The sequence below is a fragment of the Macrobrachium rosenbergii genome, chromosome 8 (assembly GCF_040412425.1).
Source record: "Macrobrachium rosenbergii isolate ZJJX-2024 chromosome 8, ASM4041242v1, whole genome shotgun sequence".
NCBI classification, from domain to species: Eukaryota; Metazoa; Arthropoda; class Malacostraca; order Decapoda; family Palaemonidae; genus Macrobrachium; species Macrobrachium rosenbergii.
In genome coordinates this window covers 9,203,072-9,219,923 of record NC_089748.1, presented here as the reverse complement: position 1 = coordinate 9,219,923, position 16,852 = coordinate 9,203,072, and the positions used below count along the sequence as shown (strand labels likewise).

At 36.3% G+C, this 16,852-nt stretch overlaps 2 protein-coding genes across 7 annotated transcripts in view; one reads left to right on the top strand and one right to left on the bottom strand.

Moving 5' to 3' along the window:
• LOC136840591 (synergin gamma-like) overlaps positions 1-16,852 on the top strand; it is a 244,305-nt gene that overhangs the window by 37,652 nt on the left and 189,801 nt on the right. For 2 of the 6 annotated variants that reach the window (XM_067107255.1, XM_067107260.1), the window contains exon 1: positions 7,850-7,964. The exons of 2 other annotated variants lie outside the window; for them this stretch is intronic. In XM_067107255.1, coding sequence (XP_066963356.1) covers positions 7,953-7,964 — 12 coding nt within the window. In that variant the 5' untranslated portion in view covers positions 7,850-7,952. Of the gene's footprint in view, positions 1-7,849; positions 7,965-16,841 lie in introns of those variants that run through there. 2 more of the 6 variants (XM_067107257.1, XM_067107254.1) reach the window with 2 other exon arrangements.
• On the bottom strand, positions 4,746-5,444 carry LOC136841048 (U-scoloptoxin(08)-Er5b-like). The gene has a single exon (XM_067108103.1). The coding sequence runs from the start codon at positions 5,442-5,444 to the stop codon at positions 4,746-4,748; it is 699 nt and encodes a 232-aa protein (XP_066964204.1).

Below are 16,852 nucleotides of genomic sequence, written 5' to 3'. Positions count from 1 at the left end.
TTCGACTGTAATAACAGGAACTGGTCTAGGATGTCAACAACTGATATGATTATAATGAGAAACGTGACTTCAAGTGGTTTCCTGCTTTGAAAACGGTTATACTTTGAGAAAATTTTTCAGTAGAAATGCTGTTAATGAAGACTTATTTTCTTATTGCTGCGTAAGAGAAAATATTTGATAAGCTAACGGACACACACTAACACACAACACGCACACACACAAATGTGTATTTATATAAACGCATACACACACACACACACACACATATATATATATATATATATATATATATATATATATATATATATATATATATATATATATATATATATTGTCGATTATACACGCGTGCTTTTTTTTTGTTCACATATATTTATTTACAAATATCGTTAGATATCAAATTCACTGTATCTTAGGAATGGTTTATGCCATGGAGAATCAAAATTGACAAGAAAGAGTTCGAACGTGACAGGGCTTAGAAACAATGATAGCAATTCCCCTTGGGCTTAAGTTATTCCCAAAGTATATATATTATATATATATATATATATACACACACACACACACACACACACACATATATATATATATATATATATATATATATATATATATATATATATATATATATATATATATATATATATATATATATATATGTATATAAATCCGTGCATATGTGTTAAGCCACGAATATCTTTCAATATCGATTTCACTATAAATTGGGAATAACTTAAGCCCAAGGGGAATTGCTATCATTGTTTCTAATCCCTGGCACGGTTCGAACTCTTGCTTGTCAATTTTTATTCTCTATGGCATAAGTTATTCCCAAGATATAGTGAATTTGATATCTAACGGTATTTGTAAATAGATATTTGTGAACAAAAAAACGGCACGCGTGTGTATAAGCTACTGTATATATATATATATATATATATATATATATATATATATATATATATATATATGTGTGTGTGTGTGTGTGTGTTGTTTGTGTGTGTTAGTGTGTGCCTGTTAACTTATCAAATATTTTCTCTACACAACAGTAAAAAAAGTCTTCATTAACTAAATTCCTACTGAAAATTTTTCTCAAAGTACATACATACTCAAATATTAAGCCACAAATATCCCATATATAGAATTCACTTGACCTTCGGTATAACTTACACCTAAAAAGAATTGTGTGAGGTACTTGTTTCTACCCTTGCTAGAATACGAATCTATGCCTTTTGATTCTGGAACAGAGGTGAGAGTGGGGTTAATTTAGTATTTGGCCTAGAAAGATGGACTTATATATTATTCCCTTTGGATGTTGGTTTATTCCAAAGGTAAAGTGAATTCAATATCAAGGGGTATTGTGGTCTAACATCTGAAGGTATAATAAAGACAACTTGCGAATAAGTAACAAGTTTGGAAACCTTAAAGTTTTTCTGCGAACTCGAATGGAACGTCCACTCTGTGTAGTATTAATGGGGGATATTAATTTTTTGAAGGCTTACGTTACTTTAGTAGACAACGCAGTTTCTGCTTCCACGTCGTATGTTATTCGATGCAACGGCTCTCTGGGTTCTACCTGGTCCTTGGTTCTGCCTGCGGGGCAACTCCAACCTCGAATGACGTCCCGGACCACGATCGCCGTCACATTTGATGCAATTTTGTGTTTGTATTGCGCCTGCCCACTGATTTCACGGAATACATTCTGGGACAGCAATTGCGAATTCCATATTCTGAAAGTGATAGTACGTCACGAATGTGTCAGTTTCACACTGACTATTACTTGTCGCAGCGTTTGTTTCGTTGTTGTTTTGACCATTTATTCTTGTTTAACTTGTGTAATAAAACCCATGAGCACGCCATCTGATATTCTTTGATATTTCCTTCAGCTGCAGTCTTTTTTCGCGTTTCATTTCTTGGAAAAAGGGGAATGAAAATAATCGATAAAACTCACTGCTTTCATACTTTGTAAGACTATAACTCTGACTGAGAAATCACCACGCACGCATAACTTGTACATAATTAAGGCAGTGTCAGTATGCCTCTACACAGCCACGCATTTCCATAGTGGAAAAGGTAGCATATGTTGCGGCCCCGCCCTTTCAGACGCCCAACGCTAAAGCTCTCAATTATTATTTGCTTCGGAGCTTTGCCTTGAGGGCTTCGTCCTCCCTTCCGCCAATTGTTTACTTTTCTGCTGAATTTGCCATGATAAACCTTTTTTAGTCTGTCCATGACAGTATCTTTATTGCTTTTAGCATTGCTTTTTATATATACACGTAAGAAATATTATACACATATTTGCAGTTTAGCATAGCTGCATAGCAAATGAAAAATATAGATTGCTTTGTGCAAATGGAAGATTTGTGTTTTAATGTGCATGCTTCATTATCACTTGGGATGAGTGTCATCCAGTCGGTAATTCATGGCGTCACCCTCTCCCGCTGACCTCCTCCTCTATAGGACCATCCTGATTCCTTAGTGATATTTCGCACTCATGCTGCTCGTAAAGAGTGATTCTCGTAGGTTGGTGAAAGTAATGACTTCAGTCGTGACCTACAGGGGTTGCAAAGTTAGATTTACATCTTTGAATTATATCTTACCCACAGCCTAAATATAATTACATTTACATTGCTTCTTCATCATTATTTTGGCCCTGGCAGCTTTCACATTTATTTGCCAGTCATATTTAATACTTTCCTTGAATAGCCTTCTTAGATGCCTCCAAGTTTTCCCATCTCTTTGGTTCTTGAGACAAATGATTATAGATTTGGGTGTGGTTTGCTTTTTTTCATATCTTTGTTACAACCAGGCTCCATTTATTCATCGTTGTCGGTAATGCTTTTGGTAGTAAATATCTGTAAGAGGTCTTTCACCTGTTTCCTTTTTTTTTTTTCTTTATCACGGTGGGGTACATCAAAACACTTCTGTTATATTCACTTTTGCTTGAATTGATAACCATTGTAGCTCAGTGATGATGGGTATGACTGTATCCCGTTGAGCGTTATTCATTTATAAATTTGTCTTGCTCGGTAGATTCTGTTCCCTCTTCAGCAAACATATCGGTAGACCATGAAAGTGTAGTCTCATCTTGGATTAGACTTATGTGCAAGTATATTTAAAATTTCCATTTCTATATTAGTTTTGCACATTTACATCAGTGCATCACAGGAATCGTTTATCACAGAACACGATACTGTCTCCTTAAGTGATCTTTTTCAGAAGCAGACTGATTGTCTGGTAATTAATGCACTTTCGAAGATGTTTAACGAGCTGAGGATGCATCACCGTCTCAGTATTTTTGTTTAATGATAATAAGAAGTTAAAGTTAGTTTTACGTATACCATTTTCTCGATGTCGTGTTAATTCTCTATAGCCACTGGAAAAGGCAACCTCGCAAGAGTTTTTTTTTTTTTATTCTTTAATAGAGTCCTCATACTGTGCGCATTGAAAACTTCTTAGATTTTCTATTGGAACTCCTAGGAGAAAGACATCTATCATGAATCACGATTTCTTTTGGTCTAAAACTATTTTACACTTCTTGGTATTTCTCAGTGAAGAAATTTTCAAATTTATTTGCAAGTTCTTTATTTTCAGTTTCTAAAAGGGTAATTTTCTTTCGTTTTTCTATAAACCTATTTACAGACTTATGAAGTCTTCCTCTCTTTTCACTTTCATCGGTCCACAAGTTAAAAGTCTTCACAGATGAGTTTATCGTCTTTCGTCATCGAATGTATCTAGTTGGTCTTCCGTTCTCTTACTAAATATCACTTTTCTTATACTTGATGGTCCATATATATAGAGCACTCTTGTTATTTTCTTGATATTTTTCCCAAGTCATTGCTATACCAATATATTGAAATGTTCCACATATTATTTTGGAATATGATAAATTCAGTGCGTGGACGGTAACATGTCATTTATTCTTTATTCTGATAGTGGTAATGTATCGATGTGGTTATGTGTCATAATAATGTTCTCGTATTTCAGTCATTTTGTAGCCCATTAAATGAATGTTGGAGAAGTTATCTTTTATTTATATTTGTTCTTAGGAGGCTGTATTTTTTTGTCTTGTTTTTTTGTACTTCTGGCATTATCTGTGTCCTGTAATATGTGAATCTTGGCAAAGCGTACCTTTTGTTCTTTCTGAATTACATCTTTTCACTCGTAGTATCCCAAACTTTGGGCATTCTTTTCAACCGTGGTCTTTCCCGTACTTATGGTATTCTTTTAACCCATGGCCTTACTTACACTTTGGGCATTCTTTTAGCCCATGGTCTTTTCCATAGTGTATTCATCCTTTTAACTCGTGGTCTTTCCCACACTTCAGGCATTCTTTTAGCCTGTGGTCTCTCTCATACTTTGGGCATTCTTTTAACTCCGGGTCTTTCCAGTACTTATGGCATTCTTTTCATACGTGGTCTTTCACATATTTTGGACATTCTTTTAACCTGGGGTCTTTCTCGTATTTATGGCATTCTTTTAACCTGGGGTATTTCTCACACTTTGGGCATTCTTTTAACCTGTAGTCTTTCCCATACTCTGTTCATTCTTTTAACCCGTGGTCTTTCTCACACTTTTGGCATTCTTTTAACCCGGGGTCTTTCCCACTCTTTGTTCATTCTTTTAACCTGTAGTCTTTCCCACACTTTGTTCATTCTTTTAGCCCGTGGTCTTTCCCACACTTTGTTCATTCTTTTAACCTGTAGTCTTTCCCACACTTTGTTCATTCTTTTAACCTGTAGTCTTTCTTACACTTTGTTTATTCTTTTAACACGTGGACTTTCCCACACTTCGTTCATTCTTTTAACCTGTAGTCTTTCCCACACTTTGTTCATTCTTTTAACCTGTAGTCTTTCCCACACTTTGTTCATTCTTTTAACCCGTGGTCTTTCCCACACTTTGTTCATTCTTTTAACCTGTAGTGTTTCCCACACTTTGTTCATTCTTTTAGCCCATGGTCTTTCCCACATTTTGGCCATTCTTTTAACATGTGGTCTTTCCCACTCTTTGTTCATTCTTTTAAACCATGGTCTTTCCCACACTTTGTTTATTATCTTAACCTGTAGTCTTTCCCACACTTTGTTCATTCTTTTAACCTGTAATCTTTCCCACACTTTGTTCATTCTTTTAACCTGTAGTCTTTCCCACACTTTGTTCATTCTTTTAACCTGTAGTCTTTCCCACACTTTGTTCAATCTTTTAACCTGTAGTCTTTCCCACACTTTGTTCAATCTTTTAACCCGTAGTCTTTCCCACACTTTGTTCATTCTTTTAACCTGTAGTCTTTCCCACACTTTGGCCATTCTTTTAACCTGTAGTCCTTCCCACACTTTGGCCATTCTTTTAACCTGTAGTCTTTCCCACACTTTGGTCATTCTTTTAACCTGTAGTCTTTCACACGCTTTGTTCGTTCTTTTAACCTGTAGTCTTTCCCACACTTTGGCCATTCTTTTGAACTGTGGCCTTTCCAATACCTAGGGCATTCTTTTAATTCAGGGTCTTTTGCACACTCTGGTCATTTTTTTAACCTGTGGTCCTCATTACTCAGGCAATCTATTAACCCATGGCCATTTCCATACTTAGGGCATTCTTTTAACCCATGGTCTTTCCTACAATTTGGGCATTCTTTTAACCCATGGTCTTTCTCATACTTTGGGCATTCTTTTAACCCGTGGTCTTTCCAATGCTTTGGGCATTCTTTTAACCATGGACTTTCCCATACTTCGGGTGCTCTTTTAACCAGTGGTCTTTCTCATACTTCAGGCATTCTATTAACCCGTGGTCTTTACCATACTTCAGGCATTCATTTAACCCGTGGTCTTTCCCACACTTTGGGCATTCTTTTAACCAGTGGTCTTTCACATACTTTGGGCATTCTTTTAACCCACGGTCTTTCCCATACTTTTCGGCTTTTGCATACTTTGGGCATTTTAATGCGTGGTGTTTCCCATACTTTTCGTATTCAAGTTCTTCCGTACATTTTTCCAACTTATGTCCAAATTCTAAAAAAAAAAAAAAAAACACTTTAGCACGTGGAATCTGTTACATACATTGCGATACTACCATGCTCCTACGTTACTTTATATCTGGGTTAGCACTTAATAATAAAATATTACTTGCCTTATGTCGTAAGATTTCAGTGTAGAAATTTGTTTGAGTCATTCTCATTTTTACCGAACGTTTCTTATTTCTTAATATTCGGACCTTTGGTATTATCTTGTTCATTTTCTTAGACATTTGCTATCATGATCTTCGGTGTAATTTTTTCGTTTTTCTTTTCTTTACTTTTTCAATTATCTTAATTTATTAGTTTGTAACTTTTTATGTTGAATAACTCCATGAGATGTCCACCTTCTGCTTGTTTTGTATATATCATTGGAATATTTAAATGCTTTACTTCTGTACAGAAACTTACGCCGTAAGGTCTGATGATTTTAAAACTAAAGCATATTTTAATCTTATAGGCATAGTCTGTGCCCTCTAACTTCGGAGTTATAATTCCAATTCCTCGTGGTTTCCATTTCCTTATTCATGATAATGAATTTCTCGGAGTAGTTTTCCTCCGCCGTGATGTTAAGATGAAAATTCTTTATAGGAAAAATTGAGATGTAAATTCTTTGTGGAAAAAACAATCATGGCCAGAATAATGCAGAATTTGCGGCCAAATGCATATGGACATATACTCATAAAGGAAACAGAGCGGAAACACAAAAAGAAAATCAAATAAGATAAAAAGGAACACAGAAACAGGCATGTCAGAGATTAGTGGACATTGCAACCAAATCATAACTTTCCTATCATAACGCTAGGAACTTCATACTAGTTAATCTCTCCGTCGAAAGAAATGAATGATTTGATTCTATGAAACTTTAGCTGTCAAGAAATAATTGCCCTCCGTGAACTCACTTTCAACCGATAATAATTCAAGATCAGAAAGCCTTGACCATCCCACGGCAGTTAAAAATGGTTCTGTCTGTAAGTGAGCTTACGATCATTTTTGAAACTGCATGGATATTTTCATTAAAATATTCTGCTGCATTACTAAACTGAAATATAATAGGCATAATTGTGGTCGTATTGTCAGTAAAGAAGAAGAAGAAAAAAGTCGATTTTAGAGGTGCAACTATCGAAAATTTTTCCCCATTTTCCCATATGACACCGTGTCACCAATGTCAGACATACAATGTTTTTTTTTTTTTTTTTTTTGCAAATTGCGAATTCCTTGTAATCGGTTTAACAGGACGACCCCAACCAAGCTGCGCCTCCTTTCTGAGGATAGTTTATAAACTACAATTTGCACAATCATTCGGTTCTTTTTTTCAGTTTATTCACCATGAACGGCATTTCCATTCAATCACTGTTTGGTGGCGTCAAACAAGTTCACGTCAGTTGTTTCCCTTGTTTGGGCAAGAAAGTTTCATTCTTGGTTGTCGATGTGCTTCACTAGTGATTGCTGGAACGTTTAGCGAGTGATTTTGATTTCCATACTGTGGACTTCTAGAGGAACATGTTTTTCAAGAAGTTGGAAGAAGATTAGACAACCGAAAAAAAAAAAATAGAGAAACAAATGAGAGCTAGTTATGAGTTAGTTCCATTTTTAAATGTCTTCTATACCCAGGTGGAACTAGTGACTCGGTTGTCATCCTTAGTGAAAAAGTGAACAAAGAACCAAAGTTTGTAATGCTGTTGCGCAAACGTCTGGCAAAGAAAAGGTTGGAAGAGGCATATGAAATTGAACATATTCTACCACTTGTAGAATATGTCCCTGAGTGGAAGAGTTTCACTGAAGTATACGGGGCTTGGTTTCGATTGTCCTAATGTATTCCCAAGTGAAACGTCAGTGAAATTTTAAGGAAGAATAAAAGTTTAATGAGAGTAGAAGGGACGCTCCATTTCATACCTTACAAACGAACCCAAAAAGGCAGTTCCTGGGTGATTAATAATAAAGTCCTTGAATGGAGATGATGGTAAGTCCAGATATTGATATTTTTTTCTTCAGATACAGACTTTGGTTCTTGAAGTGCTCAAAAGACATTTAATAGTACAGATTTTGTGCCCTGAATACCCCTCGTTTTGGTGGGAGAAAAATACAAGATAACATAATCGCCCATTAGCAAACTGAGTTCCTACAAAAGTTAATCAAACTTCAAGTTATTCATCTCTAGATTAACAGCAATCAAAACAACATTAGCATCTGCTTCAACAAGCATAGTTACTGTGTAAAATCTGATAACACTTAGAACAGTGACTTGTAAAATCGTTTCGCAAGCATAAAGAAAAATGAAGGAAAAAGCTAATCGGTTACATAGTCATTCTAGTAATTCACTAACCCTTATCAAAGAAGAAAGTTTCTTTCCTTAATGAACTGTCGTGGTAATGCACTTCCAGTCTCTAAACGCAGCTATTTCAAGTACATTAAGCAGTATGAATGTATCACGCAAGGTTCTTTATTCAGTACTTCTGAGACTTATTTTGTTGACTCTTCATTCTCTTCTCATTCATTACAGTACATAGTGTAGTCTATTACATGATATGTCATCGTTATTTTGTTATAGATAAGCACGAGGCTTGTCATTTAGCAACATTTGTGGTGTGTTCTGATGAAAGGACAAATCTAGAGCTTGGAAAAGAAAGAGTATGCCAGAAATTACAGGTAAATGGTAGTTGTGTCACCCTATTGTCTTCGATTGCTTTATCCCCGAACCCGAATTTGATTCTTGGGGGTCTGGAGTGTTCCCGTCAAAAATACATTTATTTGCATTCTGGTACAAGTGTATCTTACTGAAATTGTTTCAGAGCTGATTTCGAAGATCAGCAGGACTCTGGAGGCTCAATTTCTTCCCCTCCCCCTCCAAACATCTGATGAATTAAATCGCTACGCAAAAAGTTATAAAAGTAATGAGACTCAACTGAAACACTGGAAATGCTGATAGACTTTAATGTGATTTATTTTTCAAATCGTCAGGGATTTAAAGCGGAGATCTGTGTGGTAACCCTCCTTTCAAATTACTTTTATTTTAGTACTATTGCTTTAAGTCGTGAAGCAGCCGGTATGAGATATTTGATGGTCAGTAAGAGCAAGAGCCCGTGCCAGCACAAAGCTGGGTGAGTCTAGGTAGTAGTGAGCGACACTATTGCCGTTGCAGTGTAATATTAACTTCTATTGAAACCTTATCTAATGGCAACACCGAAACTTCTGATATATTCTCTTTGATCTCGACTTACAGACTTCGATTCCATTTTTCGCCTGGAGAGGAGTATCCCTCGAATTACACCTGATATCAGTAACAAGACTGCCTACAGATAAGAATACCACAAAACACATGAGTTTATAAACCGACTGAATCTGTAGTAAGATATTTTGAACAAGTAATTTGAGTACTGCCTTGCCATAATGGTGTCAGAGGAGAAATTGCTAATGGACAAGTCAGAGTGGAATTCGGATATTCACTGTTGATTCGGTGATTTGTTGATGAATAACTGAATCAATATCAAATCGCCAAATCACAGTCGATTCGGCGAGGGAAAAGGTCGTTCATATTTGGTAGAACTATTGGACGATCATATTGTATTTTATCATGAATATTATGGATTTTATTATGAATTATTCTATTTTTATGAAACATACGAGAGGGCAATATAAAGTTGTGTTGTTCTTTGACAAATAAATCGTTGTAAACTGGAAATAATTTCTCTTGGAATATGAACATGAAAACGGAGGTGTCTAATGCAGGCGTGTCGTATGCAACAAAGAATGAGGTGGAATTGCAATTGAAGATATAAGCTGAAAGAAGAAGAAAAGGCAATTAGAGACTGAGTGGGAATGATGGAGAGGGTGGTTAGGATATAAAGGAAGATTTATGGAGAAGAATCGTGGGCAAACAATCGATAGGAGAAAAAGTGGCCAGGCAGGAATAGATAATAAACAGGAGGAAAAGCTTTCGCGTATACACAACACACGCGAGCGTACACACTCAATATATATATAATATATACATTAATATATATATATATATATATATATATATATATATATATATATATATATATATATATATATAACAGCTCATATCAAAATAACCGTTTATTTTGCCTCAAGGCTGCAATTTACAAAATCACTTAAAATTTTATAAAAGGCGTAAATATTTTTTTAAAAATCACTATAAAGACGGACGTAACCTACCTAAATTGGGCTAAAAAGAAAATAAAACATCCCAAAAAAGAAAGCGTAAAAGCTGAAGTGCAGACCAAAATATAAACAAACGACCAGTTATGCTACGAATAGCTGTATGGGGGCTGTTTGGGTGTTTAACGAAGGGATGATAGCTTTTATTATGATAGACTCTAACGTAGTTAGTTCCCCTCTTCTTGCGTGGATGAAATGATTTTAAAACCTGCATAACTGATGTTAGTCTTGCAGTGCAACACGTGATTACGTATGTTGGAGGCTTCGGGTCTGGACGGTCTGCAGGCAGTCCTGAAGCTGAAACTGACTCCGAGTCTCCGAGACCCTGGTGACAGCGGATTCAAACCTGTAGCAACCGCTTTGTGCATCCAACGTTGGTTCCCCGTTCACAATTGGGACGTGTATTTACATAAGATGTTGGATGGCAAAAGCGGAGCCAATCTGCCCTTGCATTTAAAAAAAGATCCTATTAGGTCAGAGGCTTTTTTGGAATGAATTTGAAATTGCTGGTAATTCTCTGTTTAATAGGTTTATTAATTTGCATCGACATTTATTATTGTAAATGGAAGGAAATTTTGCATAGAAAAACAATTTCGGGACGTTATATACTAACGGAGAGCTATGTTATTTGCAATGAAGAAAATTTCTTGAGAGCTATAAAATTATCGAAGAACGGAAGTATAATCATCACTCGTCGCGTTAAACAGGAGTATGGTAATAAGATGAATGCCATTTTAGATAAATCAACCAAATTCAGAAGGTTGGCAGTCCTAATTTACAAGATATTATTAACACTGAAGATAAAATTAATAGACTTGAGACAGCTTAAACAGAAGGTAACCACATTTCAAAATCTATTTGTCACAGGTTCTTCGTATGGAATCATGTATGGACTTCCGAAAATCCACAAAGGTGCTGTTGAGTTATACAGTACATCTTTTCATAATGGGATGTATGCGTGTTACGGCTTTAAATATAATGATTCTTTTTACATCTCTTTGGCAGTTGAATGTTGTGTCGTAGAAAGTACCCAGTTCTTTGGTACTTTACAAGCCCTAATCGAATATGGTTTCCCTTTGCATGAGGTAAAAAGTAGTTTGAACGTTCGAACTCACTGCAAATGCACAAAAGCCAAGCAAAAGGTATAGCAAAAATGCTCCATATATTAAATATTTACAACTTTAGCTCAGCATGAGTGCAAAACGTAGTTTACGAGGATCATTATATGTCGTAGAGTTTTAGTATGTTACAAATTACTCTGTTGATTTGTTTGCATATTATATTACATTACACACACACACACACACACATATATATATATATATATATATATATATATATATATATATATATATATATATATATATGTATATATATGTGTGTGTGTCTTTGCGTCGAAAATGTCATTGATTTGGTGTGAACATAAGCGGCCAAAGAAGGGATAGTGTAAGCAAATATTATATATTCTAGTTTGTCATCAAATAACTTCTTCAAGTTTGGAAAATTTACAGCCGTAATTTTTATCGTGATGTTTGCTAGTCATCATTTGCACTAGAATTTGAAGTAGAAATGCAGCAAATAACGACTAAAATAAGATTGTTGGCTCGAGATTTCTATAAATATTCTGAATAACATTAGTATGTGCACTTCATTCGGAAGAACGATTTACCAGTGTGTTTCCTCGATTTTAAAGAGAAAAGGCAAATTACAGCAACGTCTTGACATATTTGACAATGTGAATCAATTTAGTTGAATTTGGTTCGAATGATAACTAGAAGCAAATAGTTAAAAACAAGTGGGGCGAATCTTATTGTTCTTTTTTTTTTTAATGATGGATCAGTTTGTAATTTCAGACGTTTTCTTGCCTGCTTCTGGACTCAATATGCGGGAGGGATACCCATGGAAGATAGATCCGGACGATTGTGCATCGCTGTGAACCAAATCAGCAAAATTCACATTTCGAATATTAAAAAACTGGTTTGTTTTGGCAAGCGATCGTGACCAGCGGCTTGACGGTAAGCGTAAACGTCGCTAAGTTAATTCACTATAATGCATTTTCGGCGAAACGCACAATGAAAATTAAGAGAAAGGGTAAGAAAGCATACGACACAATATTTTGTGCGAATTTAATGTCAAAAACTCTAAACTAGTTTTTCAAATGCTGAAAAATAGATTAAGAAGAAAAGAGTCTTATGTGGCATCTGCAATCAGGCTACAGAACTCGTGGATGTCTGTGAATTAAATGTTTGACTGCAGTGGCGTGATCAACCCTTGGTTTTTGGGTTGTGTTCACCTATCTGACATACTGATATGCTGTCATTATCACGTATGTTATGCATTCTACCACTGCACTTTTTCAGTTCACACCTCACCTAGTTTTTAATTATCTTTTCCGCATATGCACTTTTATTATCTACTAGCTTACGACTAACTCTTATAATCTGTTTGGAACAAACATTAAACCTTTGGCCAAAAATAGTGTATTTACATTACTTCCGTCTGATGAACAAAGATATTTTTTTCAAATACTTAGCTCTTTACATTTTTTTGACGGAATTTGCAGTCATTTCAAAGAGAAAATGCATTTCGGCGATGTCTGCGAAGGAAGTATTTACCGAGAAACTCCCAGGGATCAGTGATCTTATCCTTATTTTGCTGTTGTCGTCTGTCTAAAGATCTCAATCAGACTCAGCCGAAGTAAAAGAAAGAAAGAAAATATGAGGTTGGTTTTGACGGAGTTCTGACATGAAAATTTGATAGGATGTCTAGAAGGTTGTCGTTTAATGTCGCGAATTTTTCCCCGCGACTGGGACAGGTTCAATGTCCCTAGGTGTTACGGGATAGAATAGGCCGGCCTGAAGGGCGAAGCCAACGAACTACTTGCGAAGGTCAAGCGAGAATGGTTGTTGGGTTTTTGAACTTTATTACAAAAATAAATGCTTGAATAAATTTAACAGCAAGGATACAGTTGTGCAATAATCAAGTTAAAGGTCAACTGGCTCAAACACGCGACCCACAACTAAAGAACAGCACATACTTGCAAGGACGGGATTGAGTGATATACTGGCTGGGTGTTGGCTGGTTTATTGGTGGTTCCTCACTGAATGAATGTACAGTTGTTGTTTCAGATTAAGCTGGCCTTGTGCCAGCACGGGCTCTTGCTCCTAGAGCAGCCCGTAACAGAATGTACAGAATCTTCGAAGATGTTATTGGCCTGTGAGCCGCAACGTAGCATCTACACACACAGAGGTAATGTTTCGGACATCTGTGTTTGTCGGCAGACAAACAGATGACGATTGTGAGAGACATAATAAACGTACAGTGATAAAACATATATCAATGGAAAGGCCAGGAAATTCTACATATGGCCAATTGCATGAGATCCGAGACAGATTAATGAATACAATGCAGTAGCATAATATATGTGAAATGGCGAGACGTTTGGCGTCTTCACAAACAGAAACATACATACATACAGTTTGATACAGAAGATTCGGTGGAACATTATGAGCACATGATTAGAATGCTTGCATGGCAATGCAAGTAGTGGTGATTGTACATATATCGAGACAACAATGGTTAGGGAGAAACAGACGGAAACATTGTATGGTAGACGTTGCGTTCCTTGAGTGAGAGAAAATGGGATGCTTTTGTTTTTCTCGTTGTCTGGGTCCCTCCGAAGGATGACGAACACACGTGTGCTTGAGAGAGACTGCGGTCAGTGCGACGGGTCTCTTACATACTTGTGGACCATGCGGTCCCTAACCCCACAGACAAAGAACTAAGTACAAATCTTTTGTAAGATAAAAAAAAAAGACATTGCAATCGGTCTCGCAACGACAATACATGAATCGAACTCTTCTATTATTATTCTATAGTCTGAGTAAGATTTACTCCTACAAACCCAAGGATGGTAGAAATACTGAATGATTAAACTTAGAAACTTCATAGATTCGTTACAACAAAACCGGCTATGAGCTTGGTTGAGAAACAGACAATATAATGCACCTTTCCCCCACTGAACGCCACTCGAGAAAGACCTCTTCTCCCACTTTGTATGCTCAGTCTACAGCTCGGTTTGCTCGTCAAACTCTGTACGTTGGACATTTTATCAATTGTAAATCTTTGCTCATCAAAAACTCAGTCATTTTAACACCAAACACTCGAACCATGCAACCACTTTGATTGCTAGAACACCACACGAATATTCACATAGCCAAATTAGAAACCCAGTCTCTCGCAGCCTGCCCCTCTCTATGTTTACCAACCCTGCGTGTGATGAAGGATTTGTCTCGAAAAAAGGGATCCAATTCTTTTTCGCGACATTTAACCTAATTCAATGTATCTCCAGTCCCGCCGGAGATAAATATATGTTAATATATATGGAGATATTTGTAACATACAAATGCTTGCCGTATTCAGCGATTTTGCAGATGCCTTAAGTGTTTATTCAGCACCTAGCATACAGTGACTTGAGATTCAGCTGTGGCAGTCTTCCCGAAGACGGTTGGAAACCATGGAGATTCCGTCCACATGAGAACATAAGTAAATTCAGCAACTGATCGATCAGTGACCTGAACATTGTTTGGAGGGCGCTCAGATACAGCGTCATGTGTCAAAGATGGAAATTTCCATCATTCGAGCAAGGAACCTTTTGGTCCTGTTAAAATCAGAATCTGGGGTTTGAAACGGAAATGTACGTTCATACGAGCATTACGATAATGCTTGGTGCAAATAGGCTTGTGATAGATTGGGCACTCTGTGTGACGGCCCAAATCAAAAAGGACACATTGGGCACGCTGGGAATCAAGTGTGAGGTCCAGGAAATGTGAGAAGTGAAAGACTGATCCTTTATTATGTTGTTGTTTTAGATTTAGCTGGCCTTGTGCCAGCACGGGGACCCTCCTTTATTTTTCTCGACAGGTGTTTATAATGCGGAAAGCGGACGGAAAGGTAGCGGGCGACCTGAGGTCCCCGCTGTGTCCATACAGAAATTGTGTTTGTTAACAGGCATAGGAAGACATATATAACGCGTTACAGAACATGTAAAAGGCAGATATATATATCGGCGGAAAGGCCGTACAATGATGCATAGCCTACAATGAGATACATAAAGAATCTGAAATAATAACAAGTAACATATATGAGTAAGCGATTATTTAGTGATTGGTCTTTTTGTCATTATTTGCCATTTATCTCATGTGTTTTGGTGTGTTTATAAACTAGATGATAACAGAGACAGTTCTGTTCTTTGCCAGGAATGTTTCAATGGACTCATGAATAATTGGGGAAGATATGCTACTGTATGAACGAGCATTTAAAATGGCTGATGTGGGAAGTGGTCGTTTAAAATGGAACCAGTGACAGAAATTACTTTGAAAGTTATGTGTAACAGACTTCAGTGGAATAGGGGTTGGTTTAGAGACTTGATGGGGGACAGTATATATTCCCCATGTATCATATCTGACATGCGATTATCTACTTTGCTTCAGGATAATGCTTAATGGGTTTAATATCTACCTTTCACAATTTCATTTTACATGATTCGTTGTTAAACTTGCTTAATAAATTTTATTTTTGATTTACACACCTTAGACAGAATGGGTAAAGGAGAGAGAGAGAGAGAGAGAGAGAGAGAGAGAGAGAGAGAGAGAGAGAGAGAGAGAGAGAGAGAGAGAGAGAGAGAGAGAGAGAATGAACTTGTCGGCTACCAGCTACAGGATACCAAATGAACTCGGGTAAGGCCAAAGGCCCTTTGTCAAGGTTCGACAAGGGCCTTTAACAAATATGATATGTTAAGAGGGCCTTCACATGAATTTGAGATTTTAGAATAAGGACGTTTTTTTCAAAACAAAATTGTAAAATGGTCCATTATTGATACTGACGTAAAGTACAAACGATTCGCCAGGGTCAACGTAACCTTAAGCTACATTTCATCTAACGTCTGAAAAATATCAAGAACAACGTCAAATACTCTCCATTGCCTGCAGTAGCATGTCAGATATAAATGATATATGACAAGAGAGATCAGTTAGTTACACAAATGGAAAAACTTCAGTTTTCTAGAGGTAAGAGCAATTAAATGATAATGGGTGGTAAAAGCAGCGACACTAATTAAGAACTTGTTAAGAGATAGCGTATCACAAAGAAAAAACGCTTATTTTCAATATTAGACCAAGAACTTCAAAACATTGGGATAGTTTTAGAGTGAATTGTTTAAGAAGTCAAGAGAGCACTATCAAGCGTATATACCATGCCATTCCTTTATTTTTTAATCTGTGAATTTAAAAGATAAATGACTGAGGTAGGTTTAAAGTTGACAGGTTGAAGGACCGATGTTTGTAATGAGGTAATTTAGGTAAAAATTATTCAACCAAAGGAGACCCCAAAGTTTTATAGAAATTAAAGAGCATTCTTAAATTCATATCTTCCATTATTATCTGCTGTTGACGGAGAGTTATATTAGCGGTTATATTATAGATAGTAAAAACTAATGAAAAGTTTACGACATTAATGTTAGAGACAGTGAAATTGTTGTTACGCTTACTTGAACGAGGTAGACCTAGAAAGTGACATTTATTTATCTATTTTTCTGAATTTTGAGTTATTGCAAAGCCATTTATATTAATTTTCATATGTTTCTGTTCTCTTTCAAAAGATTTCGGCTGA

Bases quoted from the DNA above. Each gene is read 5' to 3' on its own strand.
- LOC136841048 (XM_067108103.1), bottom strand. From the start codon at position 5,444: ATGGCCAAAGTGTGGGAAAGACTACAGGTTAAAAGAACGAACAAAGCG.